Genomic DNA, 21659 nt, shown 5'->3' on the forward strand with positions numbered 1-21659 from the left:
TAGTCTCATTCCTAAGAGCAGTTACTTGTTGGGAAGTTGAAGTCTTCCCATTTCATAAAATTCCCATTTCACATTTTTGTTGGCTTCATCTAATGTGTATTTTTCATTATTAATATTCCAGTTAATGTAATCTTCAAGCCATATTTAAGTTATGCCTGTACTATCCGACTTTTCCTCATGTGACTTTCTCGTTCTCCTACCCACATTGTCAAACTTTTTTATACTGGCAATTTAACAACCTTCTAGTACTGAGCTTACATTACTGTAAATTAATGTTTACAAATTCCCCCATTAATCTCTCATTCATACATCACATTTCCACTACAGAAGAACATTTTTCCGTTACCATTTATTCTATTTTTTTGTTTTCATCAACTCTATGCGTATATTTGCTAGGCAGGCCACACTCAGGAAATAACTGGGTTTTCTTAAATATGTTCAGTTGACTATAAGATGCTACCTTATCATAAGCTATTCTTCTGACAGCACAATACCAACAAACCCTTGAGTACTGGTGCACTCAGATAATTTCCAGAAGTTCCTCCCCACTCAATGTTTTAAACCAGACAAGGACGAGAGAAATCAATATACCTATAATTCCTTATATCAATATAAAAACATTAAAAGAATGAAGTAGTTATTCACAGGTCACTAGCAGCAGTTTACATACGTTAATATGAAAAATATGTGATCAAAAGAAGATCTTTTTCTTATAAAACACAACTAGTCTGTCAATAAATACATGAAGTTAAAAAGATGACAGTAAGGAGAAAATGATGGTACAGAGTTTGAACTGAAATATGTCTTTCTTAGTGTTATTTCCCCCATATAATTTGTGGGGGTTTTTTTGTGTGTCTGTTATTTTATTTTCCATTACACCTGTGAAAATCCTATCTTCATTTTTTATTGTCTTCACAGAAGCAGGATGCAGACATGTCTAGATCCTCAGGGGCAGTTCAGCACCAATGACAACAGTTTTGTTGGCTTTAAAATCAAATTCACATTGCTATTCATAGTTAATACTTATTTTGCATTCACGTTAAATTTACTGTGCAATGCGTTGGAGCTTTGCCACTTTCATAATTTTTCTTTTACTTTAAACCTATCATTAATTTATCATTATAATCTGTTCTGCAGCTTTCTTTTGTGAATGCAGCTCTCTGCATGACAAAGAAATTCTATCTTTATATTCTGATTTTGTTCTTCAAAAGAACATTAGGAAGAAAGTATCAAGTGCATAAAGAAAGAAGAAAAAATATACAGAAGTTATAAACAGAAATTCATATTTCACTATGCTGTTCTGTCCTGTCTCTTCCAGAACAAAATATGTAGATACTAAGCTCTAAAGCATTATGAATTATTATTTTATGTGCTATATACTGTTTCATGCTAATTAAATATCAGTGTAGCTAGCACTGAAGCAAAGACTTAGTATAATGTCCAATACTGCAGAACAAGTGCATACTTTTGCATTGATCAGTACTCTCATCATGTACAATGGGGCTCTTTATAGATTGCAAAAGTTTTTATATGCAAACTCGAAATAGTACTGAAGCACTTATTTCCCACTTAGTCACTTTGCTCATATTAATCCCAGTGAATCATGATAAGGTCTTGTATATCCTCTTATAGATTTGGCCTTAAGTGTTCTGTGGAATCAGAGCCACACTCAACAGTTCCTCTTATGTTTGGACTCATCCAACAGAAATGCTGATATACAATATAACAAGCTGTGATATTATCAGAAACATCATGATTATTGGCTTTGTGTATGTAAAGACTCGAGTATAATTGTATCTTGTCCAAGTACTGTGCTTTATATTTTCTTTGATATTTTCTCCCTTAATGGAGAAGGAAAAGATCATTATCATCATCAATTCCAGTATTAGATAACCTACAGCAAACTAGAAAAATCTATAGGAAGTTTAGTGGAGCCATAATTTGCACTACTGTAGGGAGCTCCTGAAATAAACACCACTGCATTAATTTCCATGTGCTAGACTGTAGATATATACCCACTCAGACACTAAGTGCCCACTTTTATGAACTCCTGAATACCACAGACACAAGCTGAAGCCAAAGGGGGCTGTGATTACATGGAACCTATCAAAAACATAAAAATTGAAATTTTTATTGACCAAACAGTTATGGTCAGACTCTAGCTGTTCCAGTGCAAGTGCATACCACTACAGGCATGTGCTATTGGTAACTGGTGCTTCTGGATTTGCTTCAACTTAGGTTCGTAAAGAAGTAGCAACTTGAGGTTCCTGGTTAGCAAAAAGCATAGCTGCATCAAAACTGTTGCTAAATTAACTGACCATATTATATGTTTAATATTCAGGAGCCAGGTGTTAATGAAGTAACCTAGCTTCACTATAATGAAACTATGCTGGTACAGATACATGTGTGTTCTGTCAGGCTGTTGATGTTAGCAGGCTTTGGGAAATTACTGCTTGAGAATAAAAAAGAAATGAGCAGCTGAACAGAATGTCAATATGCAGGATTCTTATGAAGATCTCTTCACATTAATCAACATTTTAAAGAGGTTTTTTTTTAAAAAAAAGATGCATGAATGAAGAAGGAAAAATAATAGTACATTCAAATGCTAAAAATAGCCAACACAGAAAAGTGAGAAAAACGTCATTGCCATACCCAGGTTACACTTGTGTAACTGTTCAGGCTATTAAGCCTAATTAACGAGTTAACACATTCTTGCTAAGGGGGTGTTTATATGCAGAATATGCTAAATTTATAACTTGTTACAGCAAAGTTAGAATTTAGTTAGACTTAGGTTAGTCTAAATTCACAAAGAAGACACATTTCTGTTCTGAAAAGGAGCTAAGAGCCTAAGTACTCTGGGAGTGTTGATTCAGACCATTACATTGCTTTCTACTGTCTTAGTCTTAATGAAGGAAAATAAATAGTGCATTCTTCGTGTAACAAAACCAGTAACACCATAAATAATTTTTTCTTGTGAATATAAAAATAATTGAAATATCATAGAGAAGATAGGCTCATTTATAATTCCTGGGCTTATCCTTTTTTGTGTGTTCTTTCATACTGAAATGTAGTATTGGGAATACTTCAAATGGGTACAGTACAAAAGATCAGGCTCTTTCTAACTCCCACAAATGGCTCTGGACCCTAAGAGCTCATCAGGTGAAGCTTGTCCAGTTGGAGCAGTGAATCATTCAAACAAATCACTTCAGCCACAGCACTGCGGAGCTCATTTAACACTGGTAACCTTTGTGCGAGTAAATACTTTCAGAAAGCATTAGCTGTCAGTAAATGAAACTTCCAGTCCTTGAGAAGCAAAACTTGCTAAATTCTTCTTGATTAACGTGACTGAAAAAGCTTCTCAGCAATTTTTTTTCCTGAGAATGCATAATCTTTGAAGCATTAATAATCACCAGCTACTTTTCAAAATCCAGCTTACATTAGAACAATCAATTACTACAGACTGCAAAGAAGAAAGTTCTCAGAAACAAGTGTGCAGATTAGTTTTCCCTGATTTCAGTCCCAGCAGTGCAAATAAATAATCTATAATACTAATTTAAATGTATGAAATGTTGTGTACACTTGCAATGTTGTTTAAGTCCTGGAGGTACAAATTCCCACAGTACTACATTTATATGTGTGCTTTCATTTAACTCTGAGAATTAATCACATAAATAAAATAATTTCTAAATACTTGTAGGACAGAGTTCTAATCATTTTGGAAAAACACAACATTACATAGAAATACCTTTAAGGTTTAAAAAGATGAATTTGAGTCTAGAAGAAAAATGTATTAAGCAGAGAAAAAGATATTTCTTTGGAATGGTGCTTTGTTGACAACAGGGAACAAGACCTAACAGAACAAGACAAGAAAGATCTACAAGTTCCTAATATGAAAATATTAAGAACTAAGAAAATGACAGACAAAGAAAAAACAACAAAAAGAGGAGAGAACCATGGAAGTGGCCAAATCTTTCAGGGCTTACTGAGCTGGAGCATAGTACTGTCAGAGATATGATTCTGCTGGCAGTTTGTCACACTCTAGTCTACAATTTTAATGCCATTTTTGGGGGCTGATGACTTTTTGAAAGACAACATAATCATTTTCAATGCTTATCAGATGATTTCTGTAATTATTACAGGCTCTTTCATTATAATCATCTGAATTTATTTTTTTTTTCTGCATGAAAAACTACTCTTCCTGTCTGATTCTACAATTCAGGACAGAGGAACAATTCCCTTTGACTGCACTGGAAGTCTGCCACAAGACTCATCTTGCTAAAAAAAATTACCTAATTTTTTCAATTACTGAATTTACAGGGTTTTCATAATTCTCTCTCTAATAACCTCTGATTAAGCATCTAATTTCATTGTTTATTCTCCTCCTAAATATTATATTCTACTTTGTTGTTCATTTTCACTGGGGGAATATGATGTATTTTGCAATTTAATTTCAAAAGAGGTTACGAATCTTCCATTTTTTATTAGTCAACTACATAAGACTGCAACAGCAGGAATAACCTTGGATAATAATAGGTTTTTATTTTTGTTTTAAAATAAGTTAGAAATGTATCTCTAAAACATTTGTTTTGATCTTAACTGTTCCTTGGGGACAAATCACTCTTGAAGGAAACTGGCTTTCACCTCTCTTTCTCAGAAACTTTAAATGTTTCAGTTAACAGTTTTGTACCAAATACAATTTTATCATAGAGATTACAGAAACATTTTTTAAATGCAAGGTTACTTTTTCCATGTGTATCTGTTGAACACCTGGCTGGGCTTTAAGCCAAGCAAATGTATTAACTCCTAATATCCTAATTTCCATTTCAGAACTGAGCAGCAATAAATGCATACCTGTATCTATATGAGTTTGTTACAAAGGAGACCTAGTTTATGTAGGTGATGTAGAGGGAGAAGGTAGCACCATGGATTGATTCTTTTCACCTTGAAGGAAGGATCCTAGAGAAGAGTGATGAGGCATTGGAACAGGCTGCCCAAAGAGGAGATGGAATCACCATCCCTGGAGGTGTTCAAGAACTGTGTAGATGTGGCTCTGACAAATATGGTTAATGGGCACGGTAGGGATGGGTTGATGGTAGATGAGTTTAGAGGTCTTTTCCAACCCAATGACAGGTGGGATGGAGCGCCATGGGGATATCTGTACTAGCATATTAAAAGAAGTTTGGACAAGTAAGTTAGAGAACACAACCAAGATTCAGGTGATTGGTGAGGAAACTTCCTCATCTTCACCAGCACTTTCCAGTGAGGAGGTAACATGACAATGATCTACCTGAGAATTTATGCCTTTCGTGCCTGAAGTGCAGTCATTATTTCAGTGATGAACAGACTGGGCTCCTGCTTCTATATGGCACTGTTAAAGCTTGAATCCTTAACTTTTAAGGAACAATAAACAACGAAACTGGAGGGCTGCCGTACACAAACTATCTAGCCAAGTGGAATCACATTTGGATCTGGCACTGGCAGATCTCCTGTCAGTCTCAGGCCTCAACTCCTACTGGGAAGAGCAAACACATGTTAGTTTTCCAATACCTGGGTTCCCTGGTGCGTTCTACCAGCTCTGACTAAAAGTGCACACATCAGGAATCTGGAAGCACTTGAGATGTGGCTCCAGCTAAGGACAAATAAATAGAAAAGTCTGCTGTTTAAACAGAGCACAAATTTTGCTGCTACACAGCCAACAATCAGGCAGTGATGTGTTCCAAGTCAAAATCTGCACTTGGCACCTGGATCTCAGTGGCAGATGACTTTCTTTTCTGCTCTGAAAACCCTGATGCCATTGTCAAGCCAGAGAGCTCAGCGAGCTCTTGCCACAGAGCACTGAGGACAAAGCTGTGTGTGTGCTGTGATCAGGGGAGCAGCAGGACAGCAAACACGGTGATGCATCCCAGTGTGGTCTGCTGGACTTACTCTTTGGCACAGCCTCTGCGATCCTCCAAGTTAAATTCTTCCCTTTTCCTCCGAGTAAAGGTGCGCTGACAAACGTCAGCGCATACACCCTGTGGGATGCCACCACTGGACAGACGTCCATCACTCTGGCTGTAAAACTCCACAAGCACCGACCCGCGCAGCAGCAATAAGGGAAGCAGAGGAGGGAGGCTGGGAGGTATTTAAGTGGGGAGAAATAAATAAATAAAAAACATTCAAAGCGAACCGAAAAAGCCACCAGCCGAGGCGAAGGGGAGGAGCCGGGGTAGGGGCTTGGCTCTCCCCCGGGCCGCGCCTGGCAGCACGGCAGCGCTCTGCCGAGTGGCAGCCGACTCCGGCGGCCGCTCGGCGCTGAGCAGCGCGGTACCCCGCGGCCCCCGTTACCACCGGGCGGAGCGCGGAGCGGGGCCGGGCCCGTCCCACCGTGGGGAGAAGAGGACAGGAGACCCGCACCCCGGCGCCGCGGTGCCGGAGGGAGAGGCATCTCCGTCCGGGCGCTTCCGGGCGCGGCGGGGCGAAGGAGGAGGAGGGGTGGGGTGGGTGGAGGGGAGGGAGGAAGGCATCAGGCTGCCTTTTTTAGGAGGGAGACCCTCCTTCGCGGCCGCCCGCTCGCAGCCATGGCTTTGAAGGAGGCGGGCGGCAGCATCCTGCCCATCAGCGACATGGTGTCGGGGCCGTCGGGCTCGCCGTTCCCCGAGGTGGTGGAACTGAACGTGGGGGGCCAGGTGTATGTGACGAGGCACTCCACACTGCTCAGCGTCCCGGACAGCACGTTGGCCACCATGTTCTCTCCGTGCCGGGGCGGCCCGGCGGCGGCCCGCCAGTTGCCCAGGGACAGCCGGGCGCGCTTCTTTATCGACCGCGACGGCTTCCTCTTCAGGTACGTGCTGGATTACCTGCGGGACAAGCAGCTGGCACTGCCCGAGCACTTCCCCGAGAAGGAACGGCTCCTGCGGGAGGCAGAATACTTCCAGCTGGGCGACCTGGTGAAGCTGCTGTCGCCCAAGGTCACCAAGCAGAGTTCGCTCAACGACGAGGGCTGCCAAAGCGACCTGGAGGACAGCACCTCACAGGGCAGTAGCGACCGGCTGCAGCGGGCCGGCCTGGACAAGCGGTCGGGCTTTCTCACGGTGGGTTATCGCGGTTCCTACACCACAGTGCGGGACAACCAGGCGGACGCTAAGTTCCGCCGCGTCGCCCGCATCATGGTGTGCGGCAGGATCGCCCTGGCCAAGGAGGTCTTCGGTGAGACCCTGAACGAGAGCCGCGACCCCGACCGCCCCCCCGAGAAGTATACCTCCCGCTTCTACCTCAAGTTCACGTACCTAGAGCAAGCCTTCGATCGGCTCTCCGAGGCGGGCTTCCACATGGTGGCTTGCAACTCCACCGGCACGGCCGCCTTCATCAACCAGTACCGGGACGACAAGATCTGGAGCAGCTACACTGAGTACATCTTCTTCAGTAAGTACTCCCTGGGACGGCCGGAGCCTTCCTCGCATGCACGCGCGGGGATATCGGGGCCGTCCTCTCCTCCTGGAGGTGGCCGTGCGGGGTGGAACAGCCCCCGCCCCGTTCCGGGCTCTCCCGGAGGCATCGCGTCGGGTCCCGGTCCCGATCGGCGGGGTCAGGCGGGGGGTAATGTTACCGCTGCGTTGCTGGACGGATGAGGGTCAAGCGCGGTTCTGGCAACGGCCTCGCTTGGGGCAGGCAGCGACGGCAGAGCCAGCTGCCCGGAGAGTGAGTACCCTGCCTGACAGGGGGAAGAGCCCGCGGAAACTCTGCGGCGTGCTCGCAGCTCGTAGGCTTCGCGGAGCATCGAGTGTTGCGAGACTCTCACATGGAAAGCCCCCCGGTGGGGTGGCTTTCAGGGCAGGGTTCGGGCTGATGAAACGCAGCTGGGTGGAAGGCATCAGCTTCCAGCAGGGGTTCGCTTTTGAGAGGCAGAGGTCAGCCTGAAGCCTCACGGTGTGTTCGGAGAGTTGAGAAATCCCTGCGAGTGTAGAGCTATTCTGTGGGTACGCGAGCCTTGTGTGGGTTCTGCTGCTCGAGCGGTTGTTTCAGCATCACCTGTCCCTGTGGCAGGAGAGATGTAACTCAGCCCCAGCAGTGGCGACCTGCTGCTCCTGGACTGAGTCACCATCAATGTGAACCCGTTTCCTGTTCAGAGGAGAAACTCATTAAATACTTCACACTGCTGTGTGTTATATAGGAAGTGCCTACCCTTTGCTGTACAAACGTGAGAGCCAAACTCGAGAATCAATCTTCAGATCTACTTTAAAATAGTTTCTTGAGATTCATTATGTAACCTACCAAGCTGTTCGTATCTACTTAGAAAACGTAAAAAATGAGATATTGGAGGAGCTTTGCGTTCTTCTGGGCGGGCTTAGTGGTGTAAAATATGTGATAATTAAATCTCGATTCTGGAAAAAAATGGGCCAACCAATTCTTGAAAATAGTAGAAGTTTGTTGCTGTTATTTCATAGTTTTGACAATAACTCCTCTTGTTCACTCAGTCGTAGTCTGTTAGGTGCATAATTATTTGTGGGTGTTTGTGATGCTTAAAATGTTTTGCGTTATGAGGTGGTTGCTGTGTAGAACAGTGCTCTAATTCAGATCAGTGTTCCAAATTAATCCCCAGTGTATTACCACTGATTTATGTGGAATAATGCCAGGGATGAATTGGATGTTGTACAATGCTGTTTCTGTTTTGATTTTTAGTCTTCCAGCTGATCGTGTTATAAAAAGTGAATCAGGTAGTTAAATTTTTAATTTGATACTTAATATTAGTCAAAACCAGAATTTTTCAGTTAATATGTTTTCCCTACTTTTGGGTTTGAAAACTGGCTGAGCTAATGTAGGCTGAAAAGGAGAGTGTAATTTTGATTTAGCTATGCATTTAAAAAACTTTTAATTAAAAGTAACATTATATTTCTGTAAGATTGGATTTTTTTTCCCCAAAACAAAGTATCATGAGATGAGTGGAAAAATCTGCTGAGTGAGAATAGGTAAAGAACAATGCCTGAAGTATTGCTTAACAGACTTTATTGTTTCTATCTATGCCCAGTTGATGGGAGCCCTCTGGTTTAAGAGGAAAAACAAACAAAACAAAAAAGAAGGATGCTTTATTATGAAACAGACAGAAAACCATGCAAGCCTGCCTTGCTGCTCCATACTGGCATGAGAAGACTGGTCAGGGTTACTGTCTGTAGTCTTTCCAAGAGCATTTGTGAGGACTGTATTAGTTTACTCACAAAACTAGAGCTTCATACACAGTATGAACATCTGCAACCAGAAGCATGTTAGTTGTTGGTCTGTGATTATGGCAGCCACACAGTCTTCTTCCTCTTTGAATGTTTCTCCTGTGGACTTGTGAACAACTCCAAAAGTGTTTGGGGAAAAAATATGAGAATATATGAATTCTGGCCATTTCCTTGCATCATGAATAGATTTTTAAGAGCTACTAAGGGACATTTGAAGGACAAGGGTGGCCTTTAATCTCTGTTTCAGGTATAGATTTTAAGCCTGTTTCTAGTATACCTCTAACTTCACTGGGTATTTTAAGTTGAGAAGATCATCTCACTTCTTTTAAAAATATAAATTATTTTCTTAAATATTGTGGCTGATGAAATTTACCTATACTATTCACACTTTAGAATTTTTAGATTGCTTAGTATCCGTGAATAGATTAGCTGTTGCAGACTAATTTCAGTTCAAGAACTGAAGCTTGTTTGAGATAATGCTTCAGATTTTGGCAGCACATTCTGACAAGTACAGAAACGGTCTTTCTTAAGCTACATAACTCCTTCCAAAAAATAAAAATCAGAGCCTGATGGCTACCTATATTCTCTAAAATATGAAAGCTCACACCTTAGTACATGGAAGAGTAATTTACTTCTGTTAATACAACATGAAGTGTGTATGCAGTTTGGAAAAGAGTCTCAAGCTCATTTGCTTCATTAGTTTTGGGCTGCAGTACAGGACCACTGTTTAATAATTGCTACTTGGTGTGCAGTAGGTGATAGCCTTCACAGAAGTTCCATCCAGATGAAACAGGAGACCAGGAGAGAAGAGACCTTGCCTCACATGGCTGCAGGCAGCACAACAGGCCTTCTGTTGACAGGTCTTTTTGTGAGGAAAGGCTAATTTGCATTTTTAAGCTTTTGTCTTTTTGTGTTTCACTGCATCTTTTGATACTGTTGTGTAATGCAGGATTGTCTGTATATGCTGTTACTATATGGTCTTTTTCTTCTGCAGAATCTAATTGGTCTTAATGGATTTTGCACTTAACATCTGCTATGCAATCTGACTTATGGGTGCTGAGAGCCTCGTGCTCAGCTGGAAGCTGCCTGTTCTGAACTGACGTGAATAGTCTAAGAGGAATGCAGTAATATTTCGTGGAGAAAAAAGTTTGACGCGTATCCTGTTTCAATATTCCTGCTCTATATGTGATATTTTCTGTTTCTTTGACTCTGAATCTTATTTGTAACAGGTGACATTTGCATGAAATTATGGCACGTATTTCTGCTTGGTCATAGCGCTATGAGATTACATTGGCTCAAATTCAGTAAAACATTGCACTGGAATAGCTTGGGGACTGTGGGTTGGCAACTAACCCTGAGCTGCTCTGAGGGAATGCTGTCAGGAGAACCATCCAATGGGTTGTTTCTGTGGCAATGCCAAGCCAAGCTGATCCATCATTGCTGATCTGGTGGTGCTTTTGCTACAAGGAATGTCTGAGATACTTTGAACACCTATAACTAGCAAGGCTTAGAAGAGAGAGGAGACTAAACCAAAAAGTAAAATAAGAACACTAGATCTCTGTGTAACGTTAGAGAGAAGTATGATGGTACTGATTTAATCCATCAAGCCTTCCTACATCAGAAGCACAATGTAGGAAAGCTTTAGGCGTCTGACAGTATCAGAATCCTAGAAACACTGATCCTGGAAGGGCTATTGCACAAAGACTTAAAATTTAGAATGATTCTGCAGGTAGTCCTGTTACTTTGGAGAACTGATGTGAAACTTCAGGATATTTTGTTTCATATGTTGTGTTCTGCTTTTATGAAAATGAAGTTATATTTTTAATCAGTGTAGAACCACCTTGATGTTTGGAGCTGAGGATTAGAACTGTTGTATAGTATCTGAAAAGTAATCTTGGTAGTTATTTGTTCTTAATATTATATGCCAAAATCAATACTAGCTAACAGACACCTTGATACAAGCAGCTTATGGTATTTGGAAATGGAAACACTGGTTTGGTAACTATTCCGGAGTTGTATTTCTTGTGCATTGCTTGGGAACAAAGTTCTGGTGCTAGAGAAGCTGACTTTGCTAGATCTGTAATATTTTGCAGGAAAACTGCTTATTGTTGTCAGATCACTTCATGCATTTTCAAGGATTTATGACAGTAGTTGCAGGGAAATGTTTGCCTTTCAACAGTGGGATGAGCAAATCATATCTTATTTTTCCTTTATTTTCAACATGAACTTCTAGTTATCTACCGTTCAAGCACATAATTTCTGTATAGAAGTTTTTTATAAAATATTATTGCAGCCTCACAATTTAAAATTAAAACATTACTGCTTATCAAATATATTTTGCAGTGTATTTTCCTTCACAATGTGATATGGCTGGTAATTTTGCTGCTGCTTTCTTCCTTTGCAGCAAATACCAGATTCATTATACTGTGACGAGAATTTGTGCAGTGAACATTCACTGAGCATTGCATAAAGAAAGAGTTCAACAATACTGAAGTTATCCTCTTCCTGCTACAGTTCTGCATTTAAACACAGATATCCAGAAGTGAAAAGCCAATCAGCTGCTTCTCTAAGATGTTGAGGATAAAATGCTGAGGGCACAAGGAAAGAATGAAGTGGTAGAAAGAAAGACTGACTATTCAAGGCCCAGGTGAACCTCAGCGTGACTTGAACAATTTAACCAGAAACGAGCAGTCACTTTTTGGTGGGTTACTAGTATAATGGCAAGTTAAAGCCAAGTATTTAAATGCACAAAAAAATAAAGTACATGAGATGGTGTGCATCCATTTTACCTCATCTCTGCTCAGGACCACTGTCATACTTGCTGTAGCTCTCAACCAGCTTAGCATTGTATCAGCAGCTGGATGGATCCTGGATGCCACTGCAGAATAAGTGAATAACATGGCCATGCTCTAGGCTACTCCCTCATTTTCTGTCTCAAACTTTGGATTACTCTATTGTCAGAGTCATCTGTTACAGAGATGAGTTGATCCTGGTCAGTGAAGTTTTTTTCTTGACACAGGCTGATTATTTAGTTAAAGGTTGTTAGACTTGATATAACTGTTGAGGTAATCTGGAGATAACATCTGCTCGCTGAGTTAGGATGTTGGTGGTTTTTTTTTTTTGCATTTGAGGATGGTTTTATTTCATTTCTCATCACTATATGTGGATCACTTAAAACAGCAGGAATAACAATGACTTTTACTTATTTATTTTTAAATAAACTGAGCCACTGAAAGTCTAGTGGAAAATCCTTATAAATAAATTACCTGGCAAATCTTATTTTTCTTTACCAAGTCAAATGCTTCAGAAAGGATTTTCTGGGACGGTGGTTTATGCTAAGCTAAAAGAGATTAGTCATAAATAGTGTGTGAAAAGCACACTTGAGTTCCATTCACAGCTGCAAGATGGACCTTCATGGAGACTGAAGCACCAAATAGTCTTGCCACTAGCCTTTTGCGTCAAGTGAGATTCAAAATATGTGAATGATTACATGGTGCCATAGTTCTTTGTAGTACACAGTACTGGAAAAAGGCAAGCAGCAATTATCTACAGTTTTCTTAGCGCTTGTAGCTGTTAATTTCTTACAGTGTTGTGTTAAGAAAGCATTTGATGCTTTCTGACAATTTAGTTTCAGAAGATGATTGAATGAAAAGGTACATCTTGCTACAAGGTGTCACACCGTTTCTGTAATCACATCTCTAATTACTTAAATTCACCATGCTTGTAAAAATCACAATGGTGTCAATGAGTGTTGCGTGTTGCTAGCAAGGAGATGAACACACTGCTTTTAAAATGTCTTTTTTTTTCTTTGTTATCTTGGTACTGTCTTTCCCGAAGTTGTGCATAACAGTATTCAAAGGTTGGGTTCAACATATTTACCTGTTTTTTGCCCTCTGGGTGACTGCCAGGCTATAAACTGTGTCAGGACTGCTGTCAGTTATGGCTGTTACAATTATTCTTTCAACATCATTTTGCAACTAGTAGTAGCTGGATCAAAATTCAATTGTTCCTTTCCTCATTGTTCCCCCATATGCCAGAACTCTATTGCATGGACTCTGAGCAAAGGAGGCATGGATACAGGAGCTATTGCCTCTGGGGAACTGCCACCTCTGGGTGGTTGCCCTGCCTCTGGGCTGTATGCTTGTTCTGTTTACTTTGTAGCACTTGTATATGCTGTGCCTGACCTGTTTTATCATTTCTGTGATACACACTTATTTTGGTAAGCAAACTGGATTCTAGAATAGTGGTTTATGGAATTATATATTAAAAAAAAAGTAATAATAAAGCTTCCTTTTAGTGTTTAAGAGGTGTTGTAGAGACAATTCTATGAATAACTCAATCCAGTGACAAGCAACTCTATCCAAAGTGTGAATGCACACTGTAAGAATAAGTAATGCATCGAATGTTGCACATTTCCTTTGGGGAAGTAGGAGAAATTGAGGAAAAAAATAGAGTGAAATTAACACTGTCTTTAATTCTGTTAATAAGAGTTAATTATTTCAGATACTCACTTAGCATGATTCATTTTTGCTGTACATAATACATACAGATGTTCTCTTTGCATTAGCACAAAGAAATGATTCGGAAAGGAAATCAGTCAGTGTATTTTTTTTCCTCATCCTTAATGGGATTTACTCTTTGGCAGTATTAACAAATATTCCCAGAGAGATAGAAGAGTTGGTGCTCAGGGATTCTTGTTATGTTTTGTTGCAAACACCCTTCTGCAAGTTAGGATAATAGTGAACTTGCTTAATTTTTTATTGAATTTGGATGTTTGCAGCTGCTTTCAAGATTTATAATTTATATGTGTGAACTCTAGTGCAAGCATGTCTATATTCATAGATAAACATACATTAATGTATTATTAGTGGTATTTACAGGTGTATAATTTGGCAGTGTTGTTCATGAGATTGTGGAGATCAGGATCTTATGTAGAAGAAGCAGGGCAGTAAGTCTTGCCTGGACTTCATCAGAGATAACTTTGACATCTTCAAGAACCTAGTTCAAAGTATCATGTGGGTTAAGGCTCTGGAAGGTAAAGGGGCCTGAAAGAGCTGGTCAGCATTCAAGCAAAGGTGGTAGAATATGAAAGAACTGAAGCGCAATATTATTTGTCAGTATGATTTTAAATGTTGAAAAAATTCTTAACCTTTATCACAAACAAATCCATGCATTTCCAAAATAAAAAAGTTACTAAGGTCACCCATAGCTTTTCTATCTGTCTTTCCTTCATCAGTGCTTTGCATTTTTCCTTTGTTTTTCTGTTCAATTAATTGCCTAATTCCCCACTGTGCTCCAGAACTGAGGATCTTAATGCTGGCGTGTGCTTTCCTCACCTTGCTCTAAGCAGACTGGATGCAAGTCTCATACAAGATAGAAGTTTGAAATAAATATATGGTACTTGGTCATATATTTAAACTATTACACCTTATTGTCTGGGTAGCCACTTTTGGTTTGTTTTCCAGATGTATCTAATTACAAAAAAGAAACATGAATTTAGCAAAAGATTTCAAAAAAATCCAATTCAAGATACCTCAAACATCAAATGGCCAGAGACAATTCTACTTATTCTTTCCTCAATGTGTGCTCCTAAATAAGCTAAATGACAGTAAGAATGAAACTTGTAGAGTTTTGTGTGTATAGGCTTTGTCTTTTACAAGTGGAATAAAAAGGGTTGGCATCCATATTCGTATGTGGAGAAACCTGTTTTAGAGATGACTTATCTTGAAAAGGTTCAGAATTGCATATATAGCCATTATCTGTCTGTGCAAAACTGTTCTTTTCATAATGTGACTCTTACAGTTTATTTGAACTAGGTGTTTTGTTTTTGTTCTTTCTACTTGTTAATCAATTCCAACTAAACCAGCCATACCTGCAGAACTACAGTAAATAAAGTGATAAATATCCATTATGCTGAAGTAGAAGTGTTCTCTAGTGCTTCTGGTCCTTAATCTTTTTTTTTTTTTTCACATGAAAATGAGCTACAAAAATGTTAGAAAGCAGGTAAAGTAAGTCTGTAAAATAGAGTGCCAATAACTTAATCAGTGTAATATGTCGATAATAGAGAACAATAAAGCTAAATATATATATATGTGCTATTTTTTTCCTAACATACACATTTTCTTTTGCTTAGTTCTTAATGGTCACTCATTTATAGGCTGTCACTTAGTGTTATTTGCAGGCTGCTGCTTCTATTTCTGTTGTTAATGCCTACTGTGGCTTTTCAACTGGTCTGAAACAGAGTGAAGGCATGGCTATTCTGGCCTTGTGATCTATATTTGTTTCTTTCCAGTGTTTAGGAGTTTAAATATCACTCACTCCATCACTTTAAAAATAGCAGTATTCGGCCTTATAAAAGTGTGATCAATATTATCAAAGCTAATTAGACTTGAGGGGAAAAAAGAAGAGATAATTCAGTGATATACAATGAAAGGTAAAATAGGTTCAAGTAAGTTTGTATCTGCACTTTCATTTCTGAAATTTGACTTCGTATCCTTTTGGGTGACATGCATTCACTATACCAGCTCATAGAACTGTGTGTGTGCTTGTGTTCATGTGTACTCTTGGAAGGGCTGCTCTGAAAGTAATGCCTCCTACATTTATTTTCTTGACCCATGATGGTCAGAGGCAGATAGTCAAGGTGGAACCTTCCTACCAATATTTCACTACATTTTGTTGCTGTGTGCAGCAACAGAGGGGTAGACTGAAGCAGTGGATGGTGTATTTCAACAGTGGTGACAGCAATGTAAAAGACAAGCTATATTCTGGACAGAAATGCAGATTTTTATGAGCAAAGCATGCAGGCTGTTGTTTACTGATTGTTAAAATGTATAGCTAATGGTGGTGACTATGTTGAAAAAAAAATAATGTTTTGTAGTTGGTAATTTCTTCTATCAAAGAATGATATTATGCTCTTTGTATTTGCTGTAGTTTCCATGGAAATAAATAGGAAGCATTAGTTTTTGGAGTAACCCATATATTAAGCTTCTCATATTAAAAACAGAAACTAAAGAAGTTTAAGGAATATAACTAAGACCAATATAATTTGTAATTCTGCTTGCAATTTTTACTTTCCTCGTATCCACAGAGTCTGTGTTAGTGGTTCATCAGAAAGCTGTGCATATTAACCTGTTTCAGTGCTACTGTAACTCACAAGTGTCAATCTCTGACCTTTTTCTTTTTTCCTGTGAAATTTCTTCATGCTGTCAATTTATCTCTGGGGTTGTTCTAAATGAATATTCCATTTCTAAACGTTACAAAGATAGACAAAGTTCATCTCCTAAGATACCACTCACTCCCCCCAAAAAGTCCCTTACAAAACAAACAAACAGAATGTTTGGAATAACAAATAGTACTATCCATGAGCTTCAGAATACTTCTGTAATACTCCCATAAGATAGAAGATAAAACTTTCAAAAATATGTTGGATTTTAGTATGTGATATTTTTAGTACTGGTGGAATTCCTGAAGTTTTACCCCATCAGCTACTAAGTTTATAGATTCACATGAACTTTAGCTATCAGCCTAGCCTTCAGTCACAACAACACTCATATTTTCACTCATGCCCTTTCATTACTTGCATTTTCCACCTGCAGTTGAAGTAGTTTGGAGTCTAAATTAGGGAAATTATGCCCCTAAATACTGCATCTGTGATCACATTTAATTACAGGAAGAAGAAAATGCTCGCTGTAGGAGAGATTAGGGTAAATGTTGCCTGTCTAATCATATCCTTGATGGCTGAGTTCTACCAGTGCTTTCTTCCTAAATCCTCTTGATATGGAGGTGATGAATAAAACCTGAGTTTTCTGCACAAGTACAGCTTTAGGTTTATTCAAAGTTTTTGCTATTTTTGGCCTGAGGGATTAACACAGCTTTAGGACTGGACTTGATGTTGGTCACTGTTGCAAAAACTATGTGCTGGGCTCTTTGCATTCAGTAGGCTGGGCTGGGCTATGGAGAAGAAAAACCCAAGTTTTTCCATAGTGGTGCATCTTCAATAAAATGCTAAGATGCTATCAAGAAGGTGTTGTAAGGAAAAAATTATAACTTGACAAGTAATAGAGAGTATAAATGTGTATTTTATACTGTTCTTTCATAATTCATGAAAAAGAAGAATGGTAATCCTGTGGTGATCTTGATTGCAGTCTCTGACAAATAGAAATTTACTATGGGTTTCCACTACTGTTATTTCATCTGTTGTATTATACCTAAAAGAAACTGCTAAACCTTCGAAGTTATGAACTTTGACCTGACCAGAACAGAACAATCTTATACATAGACCAGTTGTTCACATCTGTATAGCTGAGTCAATTCAGTCGAATTGATGTGTAACATAATAGTGAGGTGGTTACAAATTAAAATATTTTAACAATTTATTTCACTTGAAATTTTTCATCAGAATGGACTATTCATTAGAATTATGCAAAAAGTGGTGTATGTTCCTCTTGCTTTTCCCACACCACTGCAGGTTGCTGAAGTAGTGTCTGCAGGCTCTTTTTGTCTGTTAAAAAAAGTCTCTTGCCAGCAAACTAGAGCAGAAGTATTGCTTGCATTGATTGACCTCTAATAGACAAATATACTTACATAGTTTTGGAGAAGATGCATAATAAAAATATCTTAAGACAGGTCTTATAAGTGTTGTAAGTTGTCAAAACAATTTTGATGTCAATGAAATTGACAGTTATACCTGCTAAAATGTTTACTCACTGAAAGTTATTCTCTGGGGTAGTGCTTGTTTTGCTACCAAGGTGTGTTTTCCACTAGCATTCATGGTGAATGGGCAGATTAGTACAGATACCTTGTTAAGAGATCACCTACATCCACTTAGAGAAGGTTTGCCTGTCTTAGCAGTGTTATCTGTTTCCTTCTATCTACATTAAATATTATACAGAAATATGTGACAATGTGTTTAAACTTTACAGCTTGGCTGTCCTTTGTTTCTGGGAGATTCACAGAGAAGGGCTAATTTGTGCTCTTCCTCAGGATCTCTCCTTCACAGAGAGGAGAGGAAGGGGTAGAGTCATAGAATCCTGCCAGTTGGAAGGGACCTCTGAAGGCCATCTAGTCCAACTCCCTTGCAATGAACAGGGGCACCGCAGCTAGATCAGGTTGCCCAGGGCCTTATTCAGCCTCCCCTCCAGGGAAGAGGCCTCAACCATGTCTACAGGCAATCTTTTCCAGTGCCTCACCATCCTTACTGTAAAAGATTTTTTCCTAAGGAAGGGCAGCCACAAGGTTTTAGCAAGTCCCTTCTGTCCCTAAGTTGGTGTTACGTGGAGTTTAGCTCCTCAGCTGTTTACATGAGGCAGCCTCAGGTCGTTTTTCAGGCTCTTCTCCAGTTTTTAATTGATCTTATAACTCTGCTTATGTCTGTGTCATCAGCTTCAAGCTTTTCTTCACAAACTTGAAGGCTGCATAATTCCTTTATGTTATTAAAATAAAGTCCTCTTATTTGTATGATCATGTGAATCAGGAGCCTAATATCTGTGCTTTCGGAGCTTTTCAGTGCCTCATTCTGCATTTATTTGTAGACTAGTAATGGAACTACAGTAACAAATCAGGAACAAAATACGTATTTCTTAATTTAGGGTTACTTAAGGTTATGATTTTCCTTTGTTAAATATATATATGTGTATTACATCTATAAATATTTAAAGGAAAGGGATTAGCTAAACTATGATAACATCACTCAGTAATTTGACTGCATCATATTATGGTAGTTTGAGACAAGTAAAGCACTTTATTAAGGGCATTTTTCCTTATAAAGTTGTTGATAAGCATTAAACATTTGGCAAGGAATGTTACTTCTTTCTTAATAACATTTAAGAAATGGAAGGTTGTACTAACGTGATTCATGATGTTATTGCTTTATCGTGTATAACCTTCATTATTTCATGCATTCTCAAGTAGATAAATATCTCAGTGATCCTATGTGCTTATCAGCATAGTTAGTCTTCAAGTGATTTTATTTACTGTATAACTTATAACACAACAGAATTCCTAATTACCTTGCACAAAAGATGATACATCTGTTCAATCCTGGTTGAAAACTTATTGAAGTCTTTGCATTCAGTTCAACTCTACATGCACACAGGTTACAGCCAGTTGTCAGAATAAAAATATTCATTCAGTAATCATTTGATGAAGTGCTAAATCCTACATGCAATATATGAGTTGTGTTATCAAGCATAGAAGGTTATGCTAAAGTAATTCTACCTGGTATGTTCTTTCTGAGTTCTACTTTTTATACAAGATTTTTCCATCCATGTATTTCTCTTTTAAAATTGTGATGTTCCAATCCTGCCTGGATAGAAAAAGTCTTCTTGCTGCATTAGGGACAAAAAATGACAAGTATTTTAATAAAGATGCAGAATCTTGCTAGCAGACTTTCAGAGACGTTTTGGCTCACATCATTTATATGCAACTTAATCAGTACAAAGTTTATCTGGGCAAAACAGGTACATGTTGTCTGTGTGTCTTGAACAGGTTTGCTGGCAATTTTACAGGGCACAAAAGAACAGAAACTTAGGGCTGTGAAGATCTTCAGGTAATGCAGATGCAGAGGCAAAACTCAATGAGTTCACAATACCTGATCCTGTAGTCTATTTGCTAATGTGCAATACTTTGAGTTAGAGAACAAAGCCTTGATAGAAATTTCAAATGAAGTTTGAGCTAGATAAGAAGTTCTCTCTTACCAAGAGTTTCCTGCCACTAAATACGGTGGAATTTTGTTTCTAGTCTAACAGTTACTGCAAGTAAGGCTACGTGGACTGAGGGCTCTGATGAGCTTTTCCGCCCTACCACAGTGCATTCTAATGGAAACCATTGAGGTCTGTCAAGTCAAGAAGTTTTCTGTGAAAAGCTTATTTGTATTTTCATTGAGAAGCGTGGCTGATGTGGTGATATGAATATTATGTGTAGGTGTTCAAAATATTTCAAGAGGAGCCAATGCATTTCATCTGCCATGCTGCAAAATCTCTGTTCTTTTCTTCTCGGTTTTTTTCTTCCTGCTTTTGTTATATTGATTTTCCACACTAGGTGGCAGTGCATTAGCACTAGCACAAGACAGGGGAATTGACTGAATTTGTCCAAGGGGGAAGAAATCCTGTTTTGTTTCTTTATGCATACATTGCTGAAAGAATTACAGATAGGAGGCTGGATTATGATCAACCATATACGAATGTGCAAAAGAAGATGCAAATTATTTATCCTCTTCCTTTGGACAGAAGAAAATCCATTCAAGCCTGTTGAACCAGTCTTACGCTGGCTGTAGGTGAGATGAACCAGGTTTCTCTCTGTGCTTTCCTCAGAGAATTAAATCTATAAACTTAATGTGAAGCACTTTATTGAGAGTGCATCCAGACTCAGAGCAGATTGCCTCACAGTCTTGAGCCATATGTTGAGAAGTATAGTGAAAGGAAAACAGCTCTTTTCTCTTTCCAAGAAAACTATGAGCTGGAAAAGTGGGGGAGGGGGAGAACAGGGGAAGATGATGGGAGGCTTCCCAATGGAGAGCCAGAGCGGTGGGTGCGAATGCACTACTGGGTTTTGTGTTGGGTGGAAGACTGGAGGTGAAACCTTTTGACTAACTGAAAAGTCTGCAAAACTGTGGTGGCAAAGAATGTTTGTGGTTAGAAACAAATGGGTGCTGGAAGCATAAATGTGATAGTAAGATGTGAAACTTGAAAGCAGGAAGCTTGGAGTTGAAATTTAACTTGAAATTAGGCAACAATGTTTGAAATGTATTGACGAGGGATGTTAAAATCCATACAAAACAAACAAACAGAAAAAACCCACAACCCTTTGTCATTCATTTTTTGAAACTCAGCTATTCGTATTTTCAACCCTGTCTTTCACAGCTGTGCAAGAAAACTTCCCAACTAATCCTGTTTAAGGAGGATGTAGAAACTTTTAAGAAGCATATATGAATGGCCTCTGCAGTTAAAAACTTCACATTCATTATTTAGGGTGATTAAATTATAAATAAATAGGCAAGTAGCAGTCAAAAGAAAAAAAATAGATCTGACAGGATTTACTGTATGAAAAAGGACTGAACAAAAGAAGATACAACTAAAGAGCTTGAAAAATGGTATCAGAAAGTAAACTATTACTAAATAACTAACTTTCCCTATGTAAATTTCTCTTCACAAAAGGAATTTGCTAAAAAAGTAATTTAATTTTTTAAAGTTTCATTCAAATTTATACTTACAGGAGATAAATTTGCTGCACTACCTTTATCTTGCTCACTGAAGGTAAGCATTTTAAAATTAGGAAAGCTTTTGCCTGAGGCTGAGAAGAATACTGCCAAGGATATGTTTACTTCAAGAAAATTTAACTAAAATCAGCATCTCCTGGGACCTCAGTGCATGTAGCTTCTGCCTTACTTATTCAGCTTTATTTTATTTTTTTTTGCTGCATCCCTACTGAATGGGCTGAATAAAAACAAATTGAAATGCA

At 39.0% G+C, this 21659-nt stretch overlaps 1 protein-coding gene across 1 annotated transcript in view; it reads left to right on the top strand.

Annotated features, from left to right (window-relative positions):
• The first annotated feature begins 6560 nt into the window (after window positions 1-6560).
• The window catches only part of KCTD8 (potassium channel tetramerization domain containing 8), an 85699-nt gene continuing 70600 nt past the window's right edge, over window positions 6561-21659 (top strand). Inside the window, exon 1 of the mRNA XM_065737076.1 lies at window positions 6561-7404. Within this exon, the coding sequence (XP_065593148.1) occupies window positions 6561-7404 (844 nt within the window). The remainder of the gene's footprint in view (window positions 7405-21659) is intronic.

This window comes from Cyrtonyx montezumae, unplaced genomic scaffold (genome assembly GCF_038088225.1).
Source record: "Cyrtonyx montezumae isolate F1298 unplaced genomic scaffold, pur_monq_1.0 scaffold_2, whole genome shotgun sequence".
NCBI lineage: Eukaryota > Metazoa > Chordata > Aves > Galliformes > Odontophoridae > Cyrtonyx > Cyrtonyx montezumae.